At 37.1% G+C, this 24555-nt stretch overlaps 2 protein-coding genes and 1 non-coding gene across 3 annotated transcripts; 2 read left to right on the top strand and 1 right to left on the bottom strand.

Moving 5' to 3' along the window:
• The first annotated feature begins 6520 nt into the window (after positions 1-6520).
• On the top strand, positions 6521-15175 carry LOC141822688 (uncharacterized). The gene is made up of 9 exons (XM_074710018.1): positions 6521-6895; positions 7576-7719; positions 7810-7947; positions 8100-8258; positions 10574-10666; positions 11503-11619; positions 11772-11846; positions 13090-13307; positions 13579-15175. Exons 1-9 carry the CDS (start codon positions 6542-6544, stop codon positions 14483-14485), a joined length of 2205 nt encoding a protein of 734 aa, XP_074566119.1. The 5' UTR covers positions 6521-6541; the 3' UTR covers positions 14486-15175.
• Positions 15176-16431: 1256 nt separating this feature from the next.
• On the bottom strand, positions 16432-16504 carry TRNAR-UCU (transfer RNA arginine (anticodon UCU)). The gene has a single exon. It is a non-coding gene; the product is annotated as a tRNA-Arg (tRNA).
• Positions 16505-18641: 2137 nt separating this feature from the next.
• Positions 18642-23212, top strand: LOC141824363 (fatty acid amide hydrolase-like). The gene is made up of 20 exons (XM_074711634.1): positions 18642-18818; positions 18919-19028; positions 19090-19150; positions 19224-19411; positions 19511-19640; positions 20123-20200; positions 20268-20415; positions 20551-20663; positions 20741-20816; positions 20890-20961; positions 21052-21100; positions 21185-21256; positions 21393-21473; positions 21573-21676; positions 21762-21854; positions 22154-22222; positions 22314-22378; positions 22478-22539; positions 22601-22696; positions 22903-23212. Exons 1-20 carry the CDS (start codon positions 18719-18721, stop codon positions 22963-22965), a joined length of 1830 nt encoding a protein of 609 aa, XP_074567735.1. The 5' UTR covers positions 18642-18718; the 3' UTR covers positions 22966-23212.
• Positions 23213-24555: the final 1343 nt, after the last annotated feature.

The raw sequence follows: 24555 nt of genomic DNA, 5'->3' as shown, positions 1-24555 counted from the left end.
TCGGTTTGTTCGGTTTTTATTGGAAAATTCGGTCGGTTCGGTTGGTTCGAAAAAAATCGGTTTATTCGGTTTTCGATTAATTCGGTTCGGTTCGATTTTAACCGAATACTCACCCCTATCCGCAGCCGCCTGGGCGAAGTCGGCAGCCGCCTGGGCGGCGCCGGCAACCGCCTGCCCGCAGAAGAACCACCGTCGCCGCCTCGCCTGCAGCCGCCTTGGGCGGCGTCCATAAGCGGTGGCATTGGGGCGGCGGAAGCGGTGGCATTGCACCGGCGCGGCCTGCGACCGGCCGTGGAGGCCTGGTGAAGTAGGGGTGAGCAAAAATTCGGTTAAACCGAATAAACCGATCAAACCGAACCGAATTTTTAATTCGGTTCGGTTATTTCGGAAGTTCGGTTATTTTTTTAAAAAAATCAGTTAATTCGGTTCAATTTCGGTTTTAAATTTTCTTATTCGGTTAAACCGAATTAATTAATTAATTAAATTAAAAAAATAATTTATAAATTTTAAGTAAATAAATTTATAAATCTCTAATTTATTAGTAAAATTTTTATAATATTTAAAAAAATTCGGTTAATTCGGTCGAAAACCGAATTAACGGATAAAATATCGGTTCGGTTTGTTCGGTTTTTATTGGGAAATTCGGTCGGTTCGGTTGGTTCGAAAAAAATCGGTTTATTCGGTTTTCGATTCGGTTCGGTTCGGTTTTAACCGAATACTCACCCCTACCGCAGGCGCCGCGAACTTCGCCCAGGCGGCCGCCGATGCGGTCGGCGCCGCCATAAGAGCACCGCCGCCTGCGCCTGCAGAAGAACCACCGTCGCCGCCTGCGCCTGCAGAAGTCCTTGTACCGCCGCCACCAGGCAATCAGGTCGCCCGCTGCCGCAAAAATTCGGTTAAACTGAATAAACCGATCAAACCGAACCAATTTTTAATTCGGTTCGGTTATTTCGGAAGTTCGGTTATTTTTTTAAAAAAATCCGGTTCGATTTTGATTTTAAATTTTCCACCACCGCCGCCGCCTGGTGGGTAGGGGTGAGCAAAAATTCGGTTAAAATTAACCAATCAAACCGAACCAAATTTTTAAATTATTTCGAATTTTTTTAAAAAAATCAGTTAATTCGGTTCAATTTCGGTTTTAAATTTTCTAAAACCGAATTAATTAAATTAAAAAAATAATTTATAAATTTTAAGTAAATAAATTTATAAATTTCTAATTTATTAGTAAAATTTTTATAATATTTAAAAAAAATCGGTTAATTCGGTCGAAAATCGAATTAACCGATAAAATATCGGTTCGGTTTGTTCGATTTTTATTGGAAAATTCGATCGATTCAGTTGGTTCGAAAAAAATCGGTTTATTCGGTTTTCGGTTAATTCGGTTCGGTTTTCGGTTTTAACCGAATACACACCCACTACTAGAAAATTAGGCTTTTGAGACATAACAAAATCTGTCTTAAATTATAAATTTACTGTCTCAAAATGTTTTTGAGACGGTGATGAGACGGTAATGTAGCCGTCCCCAATACAAGCGTCTCAAAAAAATATTGAGACAGTTGCACTGTCTCAAATACGATTTAAGACGGTGTTGAGACGGTTGTTAAATTGTCTCAAAAATATTTAAGACAGTTATTTTTTTGTCTCAAATGTTTGTCTTATCCTGTGAAAAAGCTAGAGACACCAGATTGAGATAGTAATGTACTGTCTCAAATAAAAGTGAAGACAGTAAATTACTGTCCCTAATGTTTTCATTTGTTAGATACACCATTTGTGATGAAATTTAATAAATACTTACTATACAAATTAATCTAGATCAGAATTATTGAATTGTCATTTCAAAATAAAAGGTTTCATACTGACATTTATCAATAATAAAAATGTGTACATATCCATCATTAATTTGATAAGAAAAAAACTACTATTTCAAAGTTACACAAGAGAAAGCTTAAAGAACAACTCTTCATGATCTGGAGATAACTTCTATGATCCTTCTTCATCATAATCCTGAACATTAAAAAAAACTCTTTTTAGAGGTAAAGATATTTTATAATATATAAGAATATAAAGAATCCATTTACTCAAACATAATTGATTCAACATGAGACATATATGTAGATTAACAATAAAATTTTACATGTCTAAACATATAAAATTGAGGTCCACATAGAAATAGTCAATTTAACAAAGCTCATTGAATTCAAGAAGTGTGCATAAGAATTATTGTTCAGAAATAATAGAAGACATATATTGTTCAAAAAAAATTAATAAATAGAACTTTTCAATAAGAAATTTCATCATCTAACATGTATATAATCCTCTTTCTTGCAACTATATATATTAACATCACCCCTACCCGCCGCCGCCGCCTGGTGGGTAGGGGTGAGCAAAAATTCAGTTAAACCGAATTAACCAATCAAACCGAACCGAATTTTTAATTCGGTTCGGTTATTTCGGAAGTTCGATTATTTTTTTTAAAAAATCAGTTAATTCGGTTCAATTTCGGTTTTAAATTTTCTTATTTGGTTAAACCGAATTATTTAAATTTAAAAAATAATTTATAAATTTTAAGTAAATAAATATATAAATTTCTAATTTATTAGTAAAATTTTTATAATATTTAAAAAAAATCGGTTAATTCGGTCGAAAACCGAATTAACCGATAAAATTTCGATTCGGTTTGTTCGATTTTTATTGGGAAATTCGATCGATTCGGTTGGTTCGAAAAAAATCGGTTTATTCGGTTTTCGATTCGGTTCGGTTCGATTTTAACCGAATACTCACCCCTACCTAGGCGGCCGCGAACTTCGCCCAGGCGGTCGCAGATGCGGTCGGCACCGCCGCCTGCGCCTGCAGAAGAACCACCGTCGCCGCTTGCGCCTGCAGAAGAACTTGTACCACCGTCGCTAGAAGAATTAGTGCCGCCGCTGCCGCCAGAAGAACCAGCACCGCCGCCTGGTGGGTAGGGTGAGCAAAAATTCGGTTAAACCGAATTAACCAATCAAACCGAACCGAATTTTTAATTCGGTTCGGTTATTTCGGAAGTTCGATTATTTTTTTAAAAAAATTAGTTAATTCGGTTCAATTTCGGTTTTAAATTTTCTTATTCGGTTAAACCGAATTAATTAAATTAAAAAAATAATTTATAAATTTTAAGTAAATAAATATATAAATTTCTAATTTATTAGTAAAATTTTTATAATATTTAAAAAAAATCGGTTAATATGGTCGAAAACCGAATTAACCGATAAAATTTCGATTCGGTTTGTTCGATTTTTATTGGGAAATTCGATCGGTTCGGTTGGTTCGAAAAAAATCGGTTTATTCGGTTTTTGGTTAATTCGGTTCGGTTTTAACCGAATACTCACCCCTACCCAGGCGGCCGCGAACTTCGCCCAGGCGGCCGCGGATGCGGTCGGCGCCGCCATATGAGCACCGCCGCCTGCGCCTGCAGAAGAACCACCGTCGCCACCTGCGCCTGCAGAAGAACTTGTACCGTCGCCGCCAGAAGAACCAGCGCCGCCGCTGCCGCCAGAAGAACCAGCACCGTCGCCGCCTGGTGCACCACCGTCGCCGTCTGGTGGGCCCATCTATGTGGAAATACGAGATGATTAGATGATTTCTTTGTGTCTTTTTTTCGAATTTCTTGGATGATTTCTTTGGCTTCTAAGATTCCCAAGACATACTTGCGACCCTTGGGTCACCCACTCCTTGGGTCACCCACTCCTTGTCAATGCCTATTAGGGGTGAGCAAAAATTCGGTTAAACCGATCAAACCGAACCGAATTTTTAATTCGGTTCAGTTATTTCGGAAGTTCGGTTATTTTTTTAAAAAAAATCGATTAATTCGGTTCGGTTTCGATTTTAAATTTTCTTATTCGGTTAAACCGAATTAATTAAATTTAAAAATAATTTATAAATTTTAAGTAAATAAATATATAAATCTCTAATTTATTAGTAAAATTTTTATAATATTTAAAAAAATTCGGTTAATTCGGTAATATTTAAAAAACCGAATTAACCGATAAAATATCGGTTCGGTTTGTTCGGTTTTTATTGGGAAATTTGGTCGGTTCGGTTAGTTTGAAAAAAATCAGTTTATTCAATTTTCGATTTATTCAGTTCGGTTCGATTCAGTTTTAATCGAATACTCACCCTTACATATAATAACATTACAGCTAAAATTTGATTGTGTGGGCCCACTTTTTTTCCTCGTGGGAGATATGATTTCGTTTTCTTCCGCTTCACATTTGTCTTTGAACAGTTATAAAAAAAAACCTTTATAATTGATGTTAATTTTTAAAAAAAAGGGAAATAAATACATTTTTTAGAATTTAGCTCTTTCTCTTTGTGACGACTTGTAAATTAGTTAAAGTTTATACGAAAGGAGATTTATGAATATATATAGAAAGAATTCGTTAACTTTAATAGAAGATATATAAATGTTATAATTAAGTACCTGACGGAAATGATTGGTCTGTAACACTGCGATTTCATTATAATAATTAAACAGAAGTACCTTGGATCAGAGGTTGGGACCATCATATTATATAATATGGGCACTATGACAGTGCAGAATGGGCATGGGTGTTTCTTGGAGTTAAGGGAGATCCTTTTCCTAGAGAGGGACTGGGACTGGGACTGGGACTGGTGATGAGGCATGATCTTGGTGCACTGTCAAAAGAAAGCTCCAACACTTCCCTGGACTGCCTGCCTCCTTTCTTTGTGTGGTTGCTAGGTTTTGCATGCGCTAGGGGTTTTCTTGGATAGCTCACAATCTTTACCATTCCATTTGTCTATTCTGATTTGATCTGTCTATCGAATAAATTTAATATATAATTTATACACATTTAGAAGTCGATGTTTAAGATATTAATCTCATTTAAAATTTAAATTTAATCCTTTTATTATTTATCCGAGTGTTTTAGGGTGCAAATTATGATTTTGCTATGTGCTACGCACAAGCTATGATTGTTTTGAAGTTAAAATCTGTCAAAGAATGTTATGGGTCGGTATAACTTGGTCCAAAAGGTCAAGATTAGGTCCTATTAGGTGACATGTCGGACAGAAGATTGGACTCTAAGACTGACTAGCTTGGTCTCGTGCCCCGACTTCATTTCATACTCACGCTCCTGACTCTAGAAAAGTGGTAAGGCCCCGACTCGACAATCGGTGCAGATCGGGATCCAATGCTTGACTCGACCACCGATGCAAATTGGGATCCAATGTCCAACTCGACAACTAGCATAGCTTAGGACCCAGCACTCAACTCGGCATTCAGCTCAGCTCAAGATCTCACATCAGACCTCTCTCAAAACTCAATTCGATACTCGATTCTGAGCTCCGAGTTTGAGCCAGGGCTCCACCAAGTCTCCTCCTGATCGTATCATACCTTATCTCGCCCCCAAGGCTCGTTTCAGCTGATTTTGGCTTGAGACTCTCTCTGTCGCCCGCACTCCACCTACTCAGTGCCTTCCACCATGCTCAACCAACTGTGCCCTCTTCCTTTCCTCATTTAGCTAGACAGATCAATGATATATGCAATCATATGATATCTTTGGTATCTACCCGATTAATGCAGCATACTAACGTAGTCTGATGTCGTATCAAGCATGGATAATATATAAGACTCTTCACTACTGCGGTGGCAATAGGATATTCTCCTTATCCATATGGAATATCTTTTCTAATAAGATTTCCACTGAGAGATATTCTCCTTAACTAAGATAAAATAGTTTTCTCATTTTTCTTTTCATAAATGTATATAACTCCTCCTCTAGTGGATACAAGTATGTATACAGAATCAACAAATACTCATTCTCTCTCTGCCTTCCTGCATTTTCTTCTCTATTTTCGGGCGAGGGTCTGACTTGAGCATATCGGAGCGGTTGAGTTAGGACACCCCTGACCTTCGTTCTCATCCTCTTCTTCTTTCTTACAGTTCAGTATTTAGTGGCATGCAAGAGTCCATCATCGTCTTCCTTCACTGTTTGTGGGGATCACCTTAACCATCAACCTACAAGTTAGGTAGCCGACGACTCGTTCAGAAGGCGATCTCAAATCGGAATAAAGAATTTAAAAAAAAATTATTTTGAGAAAAAAAGATAGGATACTAAAGAGGATTCATCAATATTATATTAGAGGGTTGAATACTTGTGATAATTTATTGAACCATATAATTTGATTTTTAAAAACTCTTAATTTTCAATCTAGATGATTAAATCTAAATAAGAGAGCATATATAATTATATTTAAGAGATTTTTCAGAATATAATGATCTTACTTTGATTTTAATTAAAATTCATTAAATCCTATACTAAAAGTTGGATTTCTGAATTAAAAAAAAATAGAGAACATTTCTAGGCCCAATTAAACCACCAAAAGGCTGGATCGGCCCATTTAATGCCCAAAGGCTGGCTCGGCCCAATTAAACTGCCAAAGGCTGGGTCGGTTCCATAACAAACGGACAATCATCGATCTCGGCGAGCGACGTTCGTACCTTCCAACCCTACCCGGTCGATCTCTCGTTGATCAGTCGCCACCGATGGCGGAGCGGACCGCCGGCACGGGATCGGCGGTGCTTGATAATGCACTGGCATCTGCGAACTGCTGTCAGACGAGGAAGGACAGAAGGAAAACCGTGAAGAAGCTAAAGCGGAAGCAGTTGCGAAGAGAGGCGGCGATCCGGGAGAAGGAGGAGGAGGAGGCGCGGCTCGCTGATCCGGAAGATCTGCTCAGGTTGCGCCTCAGGGAGGAGGAAGAAGCTGAGATAGCGGAGAGGGAGCGGGCGGTATTCGAGGAGAGGGAGAGGCAATGGCTGGAGGCCGCCGCCAAGAGGAAGACGGCTGAGGAGGAGGAGCAGAGGAAGAAGCTTCTGGATAAAGCGCATGAACAGGAGGTTTTTCTTTTCTCCATTTTATTTGGTAATCTTATGCTTTTAGATTCTGCTTCGGCTGGAGACCGTGTAAACTTCTTTGGACTGCTTTGTTTCTAATTGTTCGGTTGTCTTACTGCACCATACTGTGTTCAATTTGTTTATCGCTGCACGCCCAACTGAATTCAAGCTGTTACCTACTCAACTAGAGGAAAGTGATACAAAATAGTTAGCCAAAAGACATTAAAGAAAATTGAAACCTATCCTGTTTTTCTATTCGTTGAAATCATTGCTTATAGTTTAGACCTTGAGAATTTGTCTGTAGATTTTTTTATTGTGAATAATGTGTCCTAATTGTACAATGCTCAAATGGACTTTTATAAACTGCCAAATCAAGTTATTAATCTTTTTGTATATAATTTTACTATGAAGAACTACTTGAGTGCCCTTTTTATACAAGGCTTTCTGAATTGACTATGTAACTTATATGATTTGATGTATACATTTGACTAACATATCAAACTTCAATTCTATATTTCACACTGTGCTGGATTGTTAAACATGCATATGAACAATCGTATAAATGAAAAACTACACTTTTTAAGACTGTAAGAAGTTATATTCATGAACAATGTGGGCCATGTGGCTAAAATTTTCTTAAGAATTTTATAGTATACTTGTAAAATAATCATCGCTGTGCACAGGAAAATGAGTTAGATGAAGACAATGAATGGGACTACATTGAAGAAGGGCCTGCTGAAATCATTTGGCAAGGAAATGAGATCATAGTCAAGAAGAAAAGGGTTAAAGTTGCAAAGGGAACTTCTTACAAAAAGCAACCTGAAGAGGTTAATGACTTAGTTTATCTCCAATTGTTTAGTTAGTTTGCTGTGATTGGTATTACTGGTTATGTTTTTGAAAGCTTCACTATATTATAGGATGATAACCGACCAACATCCAATCCACTACCACCACAATCTGTGGCTTTTGCTTCATACATGGATGGCTCATCAGTTTCTGCTCAAAAAGTGCTTGAAAAAGTTGCCCAAGAGGTTCCAAACTTTGGTACAGAGCAGGTATGCATGCTGAAACTAAAGATTTTAATTCCCTATGGGTTGTTCAGCATCTATTAATTTCTGAAAATAATTTATAATTTTTTTATAGTTTATATATGGATTTGACTGTCATTCTGAACTTAGGCTTTTTTTATTCTTTTCTTTCTTTCTAGGACAAGGCTCATTGCCCATTTCACCTTAAGACAGGGGCTTGTCGATTTGGGTCACGATGTAGTAGAGTTCACTTTCACCCTGATAAATCTTGCACGTTGCTCATCAAAAATATGTACAATGGTCCTGGACTTTCCTGGGAGCAAGATGAGGGGCTAGAGGTTTGTAAGATCATCCACTCTTGTGGATAATGTGGTATCCTCATTATGCTATTTATTCGATCGTCAAGTTATCATTTGCTACAATTTCATAGTCTGTTTCTTTTATTATCATAGCAGAATAGTTGGGAATAATCGCACCATCTTTTACATGTTCTAACTTGTCTAGTTTGTTATCCATTAATGTGGCAATTAATTTGTCCTTGGATCAGTTAATACACATCTAGGAACCCTTCTTAGGCAAAAGGCTGAGAAGATTTTACCAAATTAATAAAATTAGTATCTGTAAATTATTTTCCAATAAACAGTGTGAGGTATTTTCCCCTTAAAAAGAATTAATGCCATTGTTATAATATTTGTTGATGTTTTCTCTTTTGTATATCTAAATGGCTGATTTCTTTCTAGTGAGTGTGGTAAATCCATTATCTTTTTAAATATATAACATGATTGTATTCTCTTTGACGATATCACATCAGAGGTTCATCTTGATGAATGCTTGAATGGAGGTTCAAGGTTATTACTTTTGTTGAAGCTGGAAAGCTTAATTGTCTTCTGTATCCTACTTCACTGATTCGATAGCTATTATTTCATCATGTTCTATATTTTATCACACACTGTGTATTCTTATCTTCAGGACTTTGTGACCCATGCACACCTTCTCTCATCTGTTTATTTTTGCGATCAATGCATGTATTGCCAAATTTATTTGGTACCTGATTAGTTGACTCCATGCATGCGCATCATCCATTTCTTATATTTGATCCATTCATGTTTGGTTGAAGATTTTTCAGGATTTTCTTTGCAGGTGATGATATCCTTTTTTTACATATAGTGAAATTTTATTGTTATTAACACTTTGAAGATTCTCAGAGTATTAACTCCTAGTAGAGTATTAATTCATAGGTTATAAATGCCGCAGGTGTACTTCTGATTCACTTGAAATTAATATGCCGAATTTGTGAGTCTGATAGGAGTAGCATTGATTGTTAATAATGAAAATTTTGAGTTAGAATGTGTATAAATAATCAGTATTTGGATATTCAATTGCCACAAAGATGATACATAAATCTGAATACGTAATTTTTTATTTAACATATAAATTTGAATGTTGCTTTTGCATAAAAGTGAGATATCCTTGGTCAGATTAGTTGGCTTGGTTAAATTTAACTAGCCATCACCCTTTTCAAGTGGGTCATGCATTAGGGGGTGTTTGGTTTTAAGTTGTATTTTTTCAACGGAAAGTTGGGGTTGAAAATATGTAAATGTATAGTTGGGGTTGAAAAAAGGTTGAGAAAATGTAAATGTAAATGGAGTGTTTGGTGAATATGAGGTTGAGTTGTATTTTGGATACCCATTTACTTATTTACCCTTATTAAAAACTCGAAAAAAATCTTATATATTTTTTACAAGGATAGATGTGTAATTTGAACTTTCAGGTTGGCAAAAAGGACCTATAGGTCCTTTTTGCCAACCCCCAATTTCAGGTTACTCCAACCCCATATGTACATTTATCATCTAAATCCAAACACCCATTATTTGTCCATTGCACAAATTTCAAGAACTCAATGGAACATTTACATATGGAGAACCTAAAACCAAACACCCCCTTAGTATGGTGCATTATGCTGTAACATAAATACATCAAAAGTAAAGAACTATAAATAAATTTTTATTCATACAGATTTCCTACATGTGGATATGAGGTGTCATCCTTGATTCTTGGAGATTAATCATTCTTTTTATTGACTAAACTAAAGATAAGTGTCGTAGACTGTTTGATGATTCAGAAGAGCCATATTTGTGGGGGAGCATGTTGATTTTGAATTAGTCCTATAAACGAGCAGGAAAATGATTTTTTGCAATTCTTATTTGTGAATGGTCAAGACCTGGCTGTGACAAAACCTAAAAATGGTGTTTGGATTAAAATAATTGGCACCTTCAATTTATGTAGATGACCTGGAGTGTTACTGGTGATAGGGTCTTACATAGAATTAAAGTAGAAATAAGTTTCATGTAGTCGACCCTAAATTGTCAGTATGCCTTATGGTTGTTTTTGCATGCTGTCAATTTGTTAGAATGAAGTAGTGTGAGAGTTTCATAAAACAAAAGAAACAATTATTCCTGTAATTTTATGAATTATATTAAAAGGTTTATATTTTGAGTTTATCTAGAATCAAGTATGCAGGAGTTTGATACATGTTTGTTCTGATGTTTTGTTCCATTCTATAGTTGCTTCTCAGGAAGTAGATTTTTGTGAATAATTTTTACTTAATTGTCTTGTGACCTTGACAATTTACCTTAACTTATGCATATGTCAGTATACTGATGAAGAGGTGGACTGTTGTTACGAAGAATTTTATGAAGATGTACATACAGAGTTCCTGAAGTTTGGTGAACTTGTAAATTTCAAGGTTGCCTGATGCCTTTTTTGTCTAAATTTTTATGCAAAAGTTTTGTGCCCATCAGATTAATGTTCATAATTGTGATAGAGAATATAAAGGAATTTATGTAAATACTGCTTGGTTCAGTTGCATCCTGCCTACCAATATAACCAATACATTTCATCAGTTTAAAAAGTCTCAGTCAGATTCCCTATGTTAAACTTGTCTTTCAATTTGAATTGGCATAAGACAAGCTATTTTCACCCATGTTAATGAAGCTCCTTAATTTTTATTTTTCTGCTAGCAGTATTGAATTGTGTTAGTTATTCTATTTATATTGATCTTTTCAAATCTGCAAAAAAGGTGTTGCTAATGCATAACGATATGTGCCTTGGTTGGTGGTTGCTGTATTTTTCTGCTCTGGCCTTTCTTATATTTAATTCCATCTATGCAAACTACTCTGCAATTACTTTTGGCACTTGTCTGGATGCAATTTGCAACATTGCTCTCATAGTCCAATTATCATTTCTATATGATCTTTAATACCAAAAAATATTGTTGTTGGAGATTTCTCCATTTTGTGCAACTAAATATAGTGGTTTTATGGCTTTTGAATCCATTCACAATCCTGCAAACTGTTCCATCTTTTGCGCTCACTGTACTACATATGTAACTTAATAACACTTGAATATCATTTTTTAAGAATTTCTTTACCTTTGATTCTTCACCATCTGCATTCTGCATGTTTGCCAGTCACATTAATGCCTATAAATATTTCTGTGATTTTAGTGTTTAGAAATTGCACTTTTTGCTTGTTAATGTTATCTTAACCAACCAAGTTCTTAAATTTTTTCCCCTATGATTAGGTGTGCAATAATGGTTCCTATCATCTGCGTGGGAATGTATATGTGCACTACAAGTCCTTGGATTCGGCTGTACTTGCATATAATAATATTAATGGTCGTTATTTTGCTGGAAAACAGGTACTTGCCTAGTCATTTGGCTCGAAACCTCATGTTGGGATAGTTTCTATCTTTTTTCCTTGGGAAATCAGGGAAAATAATAAATTTTGTACCCAATCTTGTATTCTTACTGATACTTAACTGTCAAAGCTCTAACATGGTTGTTGAACTAGGTGACATGTGAATTTGTCAGTGTTACGAGATGGAAGGTTGCTATATGTGGTGAGTACATGAAGTCAAAGTTTAAGGTATGGCGATATGTTTATCTTTTCCATCAGTGCGCACCCCTATACAAGCAAATATCATATCACTTATAATCTATATCAATGATTGATTTTTGTATTTTGCCACAAATTTTGTTTGTATATCACATCCCTACAAATTGAGCTCCCAAATGTCTTTATAGTTAACACTCATTGTTTCATTATTAGCATAACTGTCACTTAGCAATAGGAAAGTTGCAAATAAATATGGTAAAGTTTATTAATAAAGAATATAAATATTTTCATTATTTATTATTATTTCTAAGACAGTACTTATTATGAGTAACTTCAATTTTTATTAAGTTTATTGAAAATAATGTAAGTTAAATTTTAACTTCATAAATTATATATATTACTAGTGAAAAGCATATTAAATATTTTATTGTTTAAGTATTACGATAATAATTGGCATGCATTTTAGCACTTACGGCATTGTGGCATATAAGATCAATATGAAATTTACATATATATGCAGAAATTTATATTTTAGCATATAATGAATTACCACTAGTGGCATATATAAAACATTTAAGAAATTTTTATCATAATGGATGTGGCCTACCACTAGTGCCATATATAAACTGTTAAGAAGTTTTGAAATTATTTTGGTATGACATAGTTTTCTGACTATGGATTAATTTTTTGTGGGTGCTACCTAATTTGGCAGTATGCACCTTCTTGATCTTTCACCTATTACAAACCTGTGTATATAGACACTTGAAGTCCCTATGATCGTGTAGAAAAGCTTTTAGAAACAACTGTTATCATACTTGGGTCTGCACCTATGTCAAATATTGGCACCTGGCACAGCATGCATGACACACACAAGGCATGGAGGTGGGACCCAGACTTTGTGTGTGTCATTGTATGCAGTCTATCATTTCTCGTCTTTGTAATATAGGTTCTGCAAGGCATCAGGGTTGAAATCCAAGTTGGCATGGGAAAAAATATATTTGTCTAAGCTGTGTGCTGCATTAAACCAGTTATGTGTTGCAAGCATCTGTCTTGACCAGTATCAGTTAAAATTGAGTACGATGACAAGTAGGTCCAATGACTACTGTCCTTTAGGAAGGGAGAAGCAATATAGTTGATGATTAAACATATGCTGAAGTTTTCTGCCATTATCATAATATGTGAATGTTTTTGGCTACTTATGATATTTTCTAGTTCATCTGACCAGTCATAGCATGTTGACTCATCCTGTTTATATCTCCATTACTTTATTCAGACATGTTCCCATGGTACTGCTTGTAATTTCATTCACTGCTTCCGCAACCCTGGAGGAGATTATGAATGGGCGGATTGGGATAATCCTCCTCCCAAATACTGGATTAAAAGAATGATTGCTTTGTTTGGTCCTTCAACTGAGTACCAGTATGACAAGCAGGTCGATTACACAGAATCCGAGAGGTTTCGGCGTTCAGATAGAACACCAAGCAAAAAAAGGTATGTTGTTTCATGTCTAGTAACAAAGAAGTTATGACTAAAAAATATCCTAATATATAGTGTAGGCAAGTAATTCGATAGCACTGACACAATAGTTTATAGAGGGACTATTGGATTCCTTTTGCTTTGCCCTTTGGGATCCTATCATGAGTAGGCATACTTGGATCAGAGAGAATGATTGCATGCTTTTATGCTGTACCTGTTAAATCTCTCTATTTTTTTTTTCAGTTGCTGGTCCACAGCTAAGTTTTTATTTTTTTTTTAATACTAGGTTCCACTCTCGAAGGTCTGACAGTGGTGCTTCTCCTACCAAAGAGTCAGATATTACAAGAGATCTATATAGTCATAGTTCAAATAGGAGAGAGCAGTTCAGTAGTAGGAGAGAAGAATATTCAGCTTTAACTGAAAAGCATGACAGATACAGAGGACATGGCAAATTTTCCAAGAGAAGGAGAACACGAAATTGTGATTCTGCTGAAGGTATCTACCAGGAGAACAACAGGGTCTCTCTGAAAAACCATCATAAATATGAAGATAACTATTACGATGATCAGGAAAAGCACAAGATGAAACACAAGGAATACCCATTTAGACGAAAGAGAGGGGAAAATTATTCCAGTGAGTATGCAGAGGATAAATCAAGATTTCATGAAAAGGGTGATGTGCAATCTTCAGACTACACTGATGACGAAAGACAGTTTAGTGATAACCAATCCACTAGCCTTTCGGGTGAGAAGTCTAGTCACAAGGATACTTTTGATGAAGAACGATACAATGGAACTTGTGAGCAGGCAAGTCGTAGGCCTAGTATGGATGAAGAACATTACGAAGGAAGAGATCCAGATGATCTTGGTTCCCATACGCAGCACAGTCTGTGCACCTCTAAAAGGGCAGACTATGATAAGTACAGGTCATCCCGATCTGATCTACATGGTGACAGTCGAAAAAGGAAACATAAAAGTAATAGTAGAAAGAGAACACATTACCACCAAAAGGATGATAACAGTGATAACAGCTGTGAAGAGCTTAGCAACTTAGAGTGTGGTCATGAAGAGTTAGGCAGGGGGAAGCACCAGAGAGACATGAGCCGACATGCAAGTGATGGTAGTAGTAGAAAGAGACATTACCATCAAAAGGATGATAACAACAATAGCGGCAGCGAAAGCTTAGCAACTTAGAGTATGATCATCAAGAGTTAAGCAGGGTGAAGCAACGCAGAGACGCAAATCAACATACAAGCAGTCGGAGGAGGGAAATTGGTTAATCAAAGTAGTTAAGATTCACCACCATATGCCTTCTTAATCCTAAATGCAAAGATGGTTCTCTTTGGCCTCCAATCTCCGTATCATGCACATCTTTCCTCTAGTACTTGCTGGGAGCTTCAGAAGTTGACTGGGGTACTGTCAGAGTGATTGGATGACTGGATCGAACTATTTGCTTTCGCAGACTGCTTGTGTTAACAAGTAAGGTTACAGCCGTTTATTTTGCAAGGAAGTTCATATTTAGTTGTGCATGTAAACAAGCTCAAAAAGGCAATCTTGGAGTTTTGTGTTTGGAGAAAGCTTTCATGGTCTTGATGGACGGTATAAAAGGGCCTCAATTTGCTCTGCCGACATCCCAGCACAAAAAGAAAACTACACGACCATCTCATTGTCAAAAAACTGGATTCCATCTTTTTGAAGAAGTGCTAGGTGTTGTTTGTATTTTGATGATCCTTCATGTTGTGTTGTATCATTGCTGAACTTTCCGATCCGCCAATATTCAAGATCATTTCCCGTTGTAGTTGATAGTGAACTTCACTTCCACTCTAAAGAATTATAGAAATATTTGGTAGCACGATAACTTAGATTGTAATATGACTTTTGATATGGCTCAAAATGTTTACTTCCGTAGTAGGCATTGTTGTGAAACATAACCGATTGGTATCAAACAACTTACAAGAATGTTGCCCTCGGAGTTGCGGTACAGTGGTAGGGTACCTGTGCAGTTTTTCAGGTATCTAAGGATCGAGTTCTAGATATGGTGAATTGGGTAGTTGAATGTGTCTAGGAAGAGATGGTCCGCGCCAAGATATGGTCGGCCGTGAAGAAGCACCAGATCTTCTAGGGTTTGATCGACAGAAGATATGACCATGGAGCACAGGGACAGTATTAGATGTGAGGAATAACTCAACAGAAGTGAATCATTCTATCTATAACCTTAGCTTATTCAATCTGGATGAGTTTCAAAAAATCTCGGCGAAGCCGAGGTAATATTCTTCTCCGTCGTGATCAATTGTAGTTTTTTGATTTATCTTCCTCACAAATGATTGTGGGATCGATCGTGTGGGATTGTTGGGAGTGACGGATTTCACCTTTTGGTTGAAGTCAATGGATTTCAAAGTAAGAGTGAAACTTTGTTGGATGGAGAGATGACTCAAAAAAAGAAAAAAATAGTGAAAAATATCATCACAAATACGACATCATTATGGAATATTGTTCAACATCATTACAAATATGGCAATGGCATCTTTAGTGTCTGCCAAAGCCAAATGGAACAAAAAGGATCCGTAAACTTAAGATGAAAAGGGGGAATGTAAAGCCAATTACATATGAACTAAGAACCAAATTTGTACCTCCAGGGCATAGTTGAATTGGTTACGACGAAACAGAATTGTAGAAGAGAGCAAGAGTTCGAATTTCGACGAAGTTGGCAATACCTTACTTTATCGTGATCAATTACAGTTTCTCGATTTACCTTCTCATAGATGGTTGTAGAGCCGACCGTGTGAAGCCGCTAGAGTGACGGATTCCACCTTTACAGAAAAAGAACCAAACTTGTGAAATAAATTTCACATTTATAAGCAATCTGAAGAAAGATTTTTAGTTGGGAAAATAATTGAGCCACCCCCATCCGGCTTGACCCACGACACAGGCCAAGCTCAACACAACATAATTGTTGTAGTATCGTGCTAAACATGATTCAGATTGTGTTAGCTCAGATCGGGTCACAGACAAAACAAAAAAAAAACCTTTTAGATTTTAGTTGAACCATGCGATCCTTTTTTTCTCCATAATTTGATTTATAAGAGGCAAATAGTATATATCTATACATATAATAAAGAATTAGGATAGCAAAACAAAATCACGCCCGGTGGGACTCGAACCCACAATCGCCTGATTAGAAGTCAGACGCCTTATCCATTAGGCCACGGGCGCAACACTTTCCAGTGTTCCTAGTTTTAAATTCTGTATCAATCTCGCCCTACAACACCTTAAGCCATATGGCCGTCTCTATGTTGGTTTTCGGATGTATCCAAATCGATAATTCATTCATCTTTTTTTTTCTTTCCTTCTTTCCTGTTTAACAAAACACATCGACGTCATCAGAATCAACAAAGAGAAACCTCTGAGACATCGAGTTTAATCCATCCAAACAACTCGATCGCATCAAGTCACCAAGTTCCACAAGCTCCACGCGCACTCAAGTCAAATCTAATTCAAATCGATTGTTAAAGTTAGGAGTATCCTTGCATCAACAAGATCAACTATGACCAACACTCATGTGATAAGAATAATTCAAACAAGGGCAAACTCATTTTGCGAAGCATCAATTAGACCACAACTCTCCATAGAATGTCGACGGGCAACCAATCGGAGCGAGACCTTCGTCGGTGTTCCGGTCTGAGAACGATAAGTGAGTCCATTCTCATGAAATTTGGTGCGGTTGACTTTTGTCGAGCCTAGTCGGCTTCTTCAAATCAATTTCGAGCGAGCTTTCTCTCGGTAATGTGATCGATTCTTGTGAAAAATAACACCCGTCATAGGACTCACTGGGAGATATTTCGGTGAGATTCCTCTGATGTCTAAATTATTAGGAGCCTTAAAAAAAGTATCCAACACAAAAAGTGATAAGAAATATAGTAAAAATAGAGGATAAAAAAACGGATGATCATGATCATAATGTAGATACCCCTAGAGGGTCCTCCCTCATCACCTTTTATAAGAGTGTCATTGTAACCGCCGTATCCTTTAATATTGGTAATCCCCACATGCCTGGAGCTTAGAAGGTCAGGATGTAAGCAGGTCGGATTATCGAGAAGTCGGTAGTTAGGAAGCTAAGCCATGAGGTCCGGAGAACCGGAGATCGACTGTCCTACGTATTAGTTGGCTAGTTCCACTTTCTATTCGAATGAGAAGGACGGCAAAACTAATTTGTGAGTACGCATTGCACTGTTGTGTGTTTCTAACTCCATACTTTTGGCCATGGCAGAAGTTACCTCTAACCTAACTAACTTTTATACAACAAACTCCACACACAACAGCTTCACCTCATTCAGGGTCACCACGTTGCTCACACGTTTGCAATCACTATTATTTTCCTTTCCTTTCCTTTCCTTGTATCATTACTTCTCAAGTAAACAAGGGCAAAGTAAATTAAATAGGCACCCACCCTCATTATCATTTTTCCTTAAAAAAAATCAAAATAATATTCTAATATATTTTTCGTCACAATAATATTCTTATTTTACCATTGTGTTGTATCACTTGCTATTTAGTTGTTATAACTAAAGTAGTGTATCAATTTATTATATACCTAGAGTATTGTAGTGGCTATGTAACATTTGTTATATAGTTGTTATAATAGTTTTAATACTATTCTAATAAAATAAAAATAATTTTATTTTATGTAATTATATTATAGTTGTTATAGTTATAATTACTATATTAATATTAAAATAAAAATATATTTAGTATAAGAAATATTTAATAATTAAGGGGACGCTTATGATTTTCACCCAGAAACCTGAAGGCCTTAAATGGCCGTTTTTATTAGCAAGCAAATGGCCGCTGAGTGACATTAACCCTCCACCTCCAAGGTGGGTGGGTGGGGCCCCTAAATTTGTCAAGATTCGGATCCTGGAATCTGGTACAGGGCCTCGAGGTGGAGCAATCAATGGCGACACCGCGGACGGAGCAAAGCCTTTTGCACACGAGGACTCGGCAGGAAACCGATCGATCGATCGAGCTGCTGCATGCCTTGGCTCGCCGATCATGGAAGCTTCCGTGGTCTGGAGGAACAGTAGCGAATCAGCTGCAACTGTATAAAGTATACGATAATTCGATGGAGACAAAGTTTCTTGCCCAACTCCAGCTCTCGACGTGAAGAAAAAGGAGATGTATGGTTTACCGTTGCACTCACGCATGCAAACGACAAGAACTAGGACCACCTGTTTTCCCTCCCTTCTTCCTTGTCCACCTCTCTTTCCAGCTTTCCTCCTTCACAAGAACTCGACAATTCGCTAGCTTTTGCTGCACCGCACTGCAATTTAACCACCCTCTATAAATCTGCACGCACCTCGGCACATGCCAAGCAAGTGCTGTGGCAGCTGGCTTAATTCAGTTCATCGACTTGTTGGTGGCAATTGAGCGATGGGGATCTTCAGGGACGCTGGGAAATCCTACAGGCCGGTCGCCGACGTCGATCTCGGGCCGAACAGCGACGAGTTCTATATCCTTGCCGACGTCAAAGGTCTTCACCCCGCTTGAATTTTTTTTTTTTCTGTTTTCCTTGTTTTCTTCTTCTCTTCTTCGATTGGTGAAGTTGCAAGGAAGAGGCTTTCGATCTGCAGCTCCGCGAGTGGCTGGCCTTCTGGTCAAGATATTCGTGTGGATTCTGGAGTCGTGGATCCTCGGCCCCGTTGTGATCTACTTCCTCAAGAAGGACAACAAAGTTCAGAGGGTAAATTTCAATCAGAATTTTGAGTTTTTGAACGACACTCAGTGTCGTCTTTCTATTGCAGCTCGTCACAAACGCTGAAATTCAAGAGCCGCCGCTCTTCACTCCTGACCATGATTACCAAGGTTTCATATCGTCTTCTGCAAGCAATTCTTTTAAGAACTCATCCGTGTTCTCATCCGCCAGTGACATTTTCAGACGTCGCGGAGCAAAGCGTTAGCCCAGTTAAGCCTAATCTGTCGCCGGCCGAGCGGGTTCAGGAAGCTGCAGGCTGCCTTCCTGCAAGTTTGGAATCCAGTTTGCATGATTCACCTTGCCATTTCAGACGTTGGACTATCCGAGACTTCGCGAGAGCTTACAGATCAGGAGAAACGACTCCTCTTGCAGTATTGCCATCTCATTAGCTACTTTGTGTTCATCTTAGTTTTTCTTTTTGGCTTTTGAACATGAGTTCAGTGATTAGCCTTATCACCATGCATTCGAAGGTTGCAAAGAGGTTCTTGGCTGCTGTTAAAGAGTCTGAAGACCCCAAACTCCAAATGGCTTTCTTCATTAGCTTCAGCCCTGATGATATTATCAGGCAGGCAGAAGAATCAGCACAAAGATATCAAATAGGTATTCAGATTGTTTTCTAACTCAAGTAGGTATTCAGATAGTTTACATGATCGACCCGGACCAACCAACCAACCAACATAAATAATTTTCTAGCCCATTTCCTTTGTGTCTCAATCATTGAATTGCTTCAATATTCCCAATTCTAGAAATCAATGACATGTTATGTTTCTATAAAAAAGGCACTTCACACAATCAAAAAGCTTATAGGAAAAACTCACCGTAGCTTTATATTCAATTAAGACAAAAGGATCACACAATGAGTGGTTTCTCTCAGTTGACATCTTCACTGCCAACATCTGTCAGATCTATCATGTGACTCTGAAGATATATGTCTCACTGATAGAAGAAACATAGATTAAGAATTTAACTGAATTACTTGTAAGAAACAACAAAGTTGAGGAAGCATTGTTTTGTTGAAATTAAACTGCAGATTTCGCTTTATCTTTGTTTCAGACTAACTTATGCATTTGGATCTGTCATAGGCGCTCCAATTTCGATCATGGATGGAATTCTTGTAGCGATAAAGGATGAGATCGACTGCCTGCCCTATCCTACAACTGGTAGAGTCTCTAAGTTTGTGTCTGATTCATCTCAAGAATGGTTGAAAGGAAAATGACCCATGAGCAGGAGGGACTACATGGCTGCACAAGTCCAGGCCATGCATTGATGATGCAAGCTGTGTGAGGCAATTGAGGTCATGTGGTGCCATCCTTGTGGGGAAGACCAACATGCATGAGCTTGGAGCTGGGACCAGTGGCATCAATCCGCACTACGGGTAGGTGCTCCATGTTTCACTCTTGTTTTCTTGCTCTTGAATTTGGTTTTCACCTTGTGGGATCACAGCTGTAGAATTTGAATTTGAATTTGAAACTGCAATCTGAGAGTTCTTTCTCTGCATACAATTTCAAAGTGCTACGAGGAACCCCTGCGACATCAACAAGGTTTCTGGAGGTTCATCGAGTGGATCGGCCGCAGTAGTGTGTGCTGGATTGTGTCCTGTTGCTCTCGGAGTCGATGGAGGGGGTAAGAAGTTGAGCTTCTTCATCCATTGTAGTGCTTGATCATTGATAGCATTTGAAACTTTTAATCCAACTATTCAGGGTCTGTTAGAATGCCTGCAGCTTTGTGTGGTGTTGTTGGATTCAAACCAACTTCAAGTCGCTTATCGAATTCAGGGTAACAACTTAGTCTTCTCTAGTTTTCTTTGCTGTTTGTACCAAATCTGAATACATTTACATTGTTTTATCAGGGTTCTTCCATTGAATTGGACTGTGGGAATGCCTGGAATATTAGCAACGACCGTAGAGGATGCTCTTTTAACGTCAGTTTTGTGAATAAATTTGTATGCATTTTCTAGTTTCCTTCATCTGTTATGAGATGAAACTTAACACTGGTTTTATTCTTGTTCCAGTTATGCTGCTATTTGTAGTGATCCTCCAAATAAACCAACACTTTTACAGGTGAGAAGATGATAATTTGCTACATTTTTAATAGATTGAGATAGAAAATGTAACCTCTTATACATACATTCCTTCTGATTTCAGCCTTCACTCAACTTTCCCCTACTCAACTCGGCGCAGCCACTCACCGGCATAAAGTTAGCCAAATCTGCCAAGGTTGATACATAACATAGATATGTTTTTGACATCTTTTCAGTATTTTTCTCAAAAGTTAAAATAGACTCTTTCACCAAACAAATTGTTAAGTTTCATAGTTTCTTTCTCATATTGATTCCTTAACTTTGTCGAACAGTGGTTTAACGACAGCTCAATTGATGTAAGGAACTGTTGTGACCAAGCCATAAGGATGCTATGCAAGCAGTATGGATGGAAGGTAATGCTGACATTCACTTTCCACACACAAATGAATTCAGTTCTAGCTCCAAATGAGATTACTTAGTATCGAAATTGTTTTGTTCCTCTGTAAAAAAAGGTTCTGGATGTGACCGTTCCCGAGATCGAAGAGATGAGGCTTGCTCACTATGCCACAATTGGATCAGAATGCACTGCTTCATTGGCTCCTCATCTCTCAAAACTGTAATCAGCTCACACCAAAATGCTTAATCCAGTTCTCTCAGATTTTTCATTCAGGCTAATTTTATAGCTGGTTGCTTTAAGGTAGTGATCGTGCCGAAATAGGCTGGGATGCACGAGTTGCGCTTTCCGTGTATGGTTCATTCACAAGCAAAGACTATTTGAATGCGCAAAGAATCAGGTTACTGAATTGTTTCAAACTCCATGACATAGTGCAGCAAAACCTCTCTTCTTTGCATAAGAGTTGGTTTATTTATCTGAACATTGTTAAAAATTAGCATGTCGAGAAACTAGTTGATCTTGATTCGCAAATTTCTTTTTGCATCATAAATTGCTCTCTCGAAAAAATTAAGCACCATATCAAGTTATCAAATCACTTCTAGTTTCACATCTGATACAATGCTAGTTTGCTGAAACATTGAAATGCTAGTTTGCTGAAACATTGAAATGCTAACTAACACATTCTTTATGTACTTACAGGAACCGGCAAACACAGTTCCACAGAGAGATTTTTAAGAAGGCCGATGTGATTGTCACACCGACCACCGGGTATCGAACTTTACCTTCAGTGACATTATCAATCAGATGCCACTGTTTGCATTGGCACCAAGTATTTTAAGCTTGCTCTCTTTATTTTCAGTGTCACTGCATACCCATTACTAAGTGATGCTTTGAGCACCGGTGAACTCGACTACATAAATGGAGGTTGAAGGCCTCATCTCGAATTATTTTCTTTCTTTATTTCTTTCTTTTCGCCAAGTTTGCAATGTTTGTACCCTTAGCATCCTTTTTTCTTTGTTGTAGCTGCACTTGTGAGATACTCCATAGCAGGAAACTTCCTTGGATTGCCTGCAATTACTGTCATGGTCTGATTCTTTAACTAACTTTATCTTCTATTGGATTTTCCTGAAATTCTTGAGTTAATAGGTTGGCTATGACACTGGAGGCTTACCGATCGGGTTACAATTTATCGGAAGACCATGGTCTGAAGCAACTCTACTCCATTTAGCATTTGCAATGCAGGTAGAAGACAGTGTTATGATCTAAATAAGCATGCTATCAAAAAAGGATTCTTTTAAGTAGTTACATAAATGATCAACAAAGTATCACAAATCTGTTTCCAATAGATCCCCCCTTAGCTTTTTTGTTTCAATTGGATCAAACTTTCAAATAATTACTTGTTAGTAATTTGGTGGAAACATTCTACTGATTGGTTGCTTTGATGGCAGACAATTTGCATCACAAGCTACAAGAAGCCCCAAGTGTTCTACAATCTCCTCGAGAAGAACTAAGAAGATGAGACAATGTTCTTCCCCGTAGAATCTATGAAGGTTCCATCAACACTTGCATTGGATACTTGTTTGGAGTAAAACTAAGATTGATTGTCGGGATTAGAACCGACACAAGGGGCAATTCAATGGTAGCTTCGCAAATGTATCAACTGATATCATTGTGTATCTTGTTACTAAGAAACTTCAATTCTAATGTCTTTGTTGTTCAACAAATTGCTTCTTCCCTCACACTCGATCTCTTTGTTAACTTATATATGCAAAATATCCTTTGTGCCTTCAACAAATGTCAAATAGCTAATTTGTGTTGGCTAGTCGAGCTAGGATAGATTTGTAGTTTAAAGGTAGGTAAGTAGTCCAATAGAATGTATGTGAAGGTCAAGCGAATTTGGACTCGAGGATTGACAATCCAAATTGAGAAAATGTTCAGAGTACTCAAGTGAAGTGAACCTAGATCTAAGAAAAGTTTGATGGATCTAAGTAGGGGTGTCAAAAATGGATTTGACCCGCCAACTCGACTCGATACGGAAAAAATCAGGTTAGGGTTGAGGGTTTTCAAGTTTGGGGCACATTCGGATTGGAGATTTTGGATTGGATTAAATTCGGATCGGGTTCGAGTTGGCTGAGATTTAGGGTTTAGAGGATTTTTTGGAGTTAAATTAAATTTTATTTTAAAAATTATGATGTTTTATGTAATATTAGTATGACAATGATAAAATATTTTGATAAAAATTATAGTCGTCAATTTCGATTGGGTCCGCCGGGTTGGCCCACCCCACCAAGCAATTTAGGCATGTTGGGTTGAAATTTTATCAACCCATTTTAAGATGGTTTGACCCGCCTAGGCCCGCGGTGAGCTTGAGCTAACTTGCAGATTGAGAAAGTTTATTAATTTATTTTAAATTTTAAAATTAAAATAGAAAACTCAATAAATTAGTAAACTTGATCCTTCTAAATTACAATTCAAGTTTACAAATTTTAACTTGATCAATTTAAATTATAATCTAAACTTAAAATTTTTATTATTTTTTTATTTTTTGACAGGACCATGGGTTGGTCCGCCTAACTCGTAACTCGCTTTGAGTTGGGTTGGATTCGATTGAAGATTTCCCAACTTGCCAAGTTAGTGGGTCAGGTTAACCCGTTTGACAGCTCTAATAAAAATGAAGACTTATCGAAAAAAAATAACAAAAAAAGAATCTGAGTTATTTGTATTTTTCGGATTGGTCGGGTTATACAGGATTTGGGTTTGAGTTTAGATTTTCGAGTTATATTTTTTAATAATATTTTATTTTAATTAGATTTGAATCTATCCGAATTGACACTCCTATCTTTATGGAAGGCTTACAATGAGTGACTAAGAAAAACTACTAACGATTTAGATTTAGATGATAAAAATATTAATGGAAAGTTTTCAGTCATTTGAAATACTTTTCTTATCTGTTAAATATAATATTTTTATTTATCTAAAATTTAAGTTTGACATGATATTTTTGGAATTTTAATAAAATTTTTAAATGAATGAAATATGGTGATGTAATACAACAAGATAAAAGGAAACAACTATTTGATATTAATTTTTATTTTGATAAT

Source organism: Curcuma longa, chromosome 3 (assembly GCF_044706935.1).
Source record: "Curcuma longa cultivar G26 ecotype Majalengka, Jawa Barat chromosome 3, ITB_CL_G26_1.1, whole genome shotgun sequence".
NCBI lineage: Eukaryota > Viridiplantae > Streptophyta > Magnoliopsida > Zingiberales > Zingiberaceae > Curcuma > Curcuma longa.
Note: the sequence above shows the minus strand (reverse complement) of the source record. Positions and strands in the feature narration are given on the sequence as shown.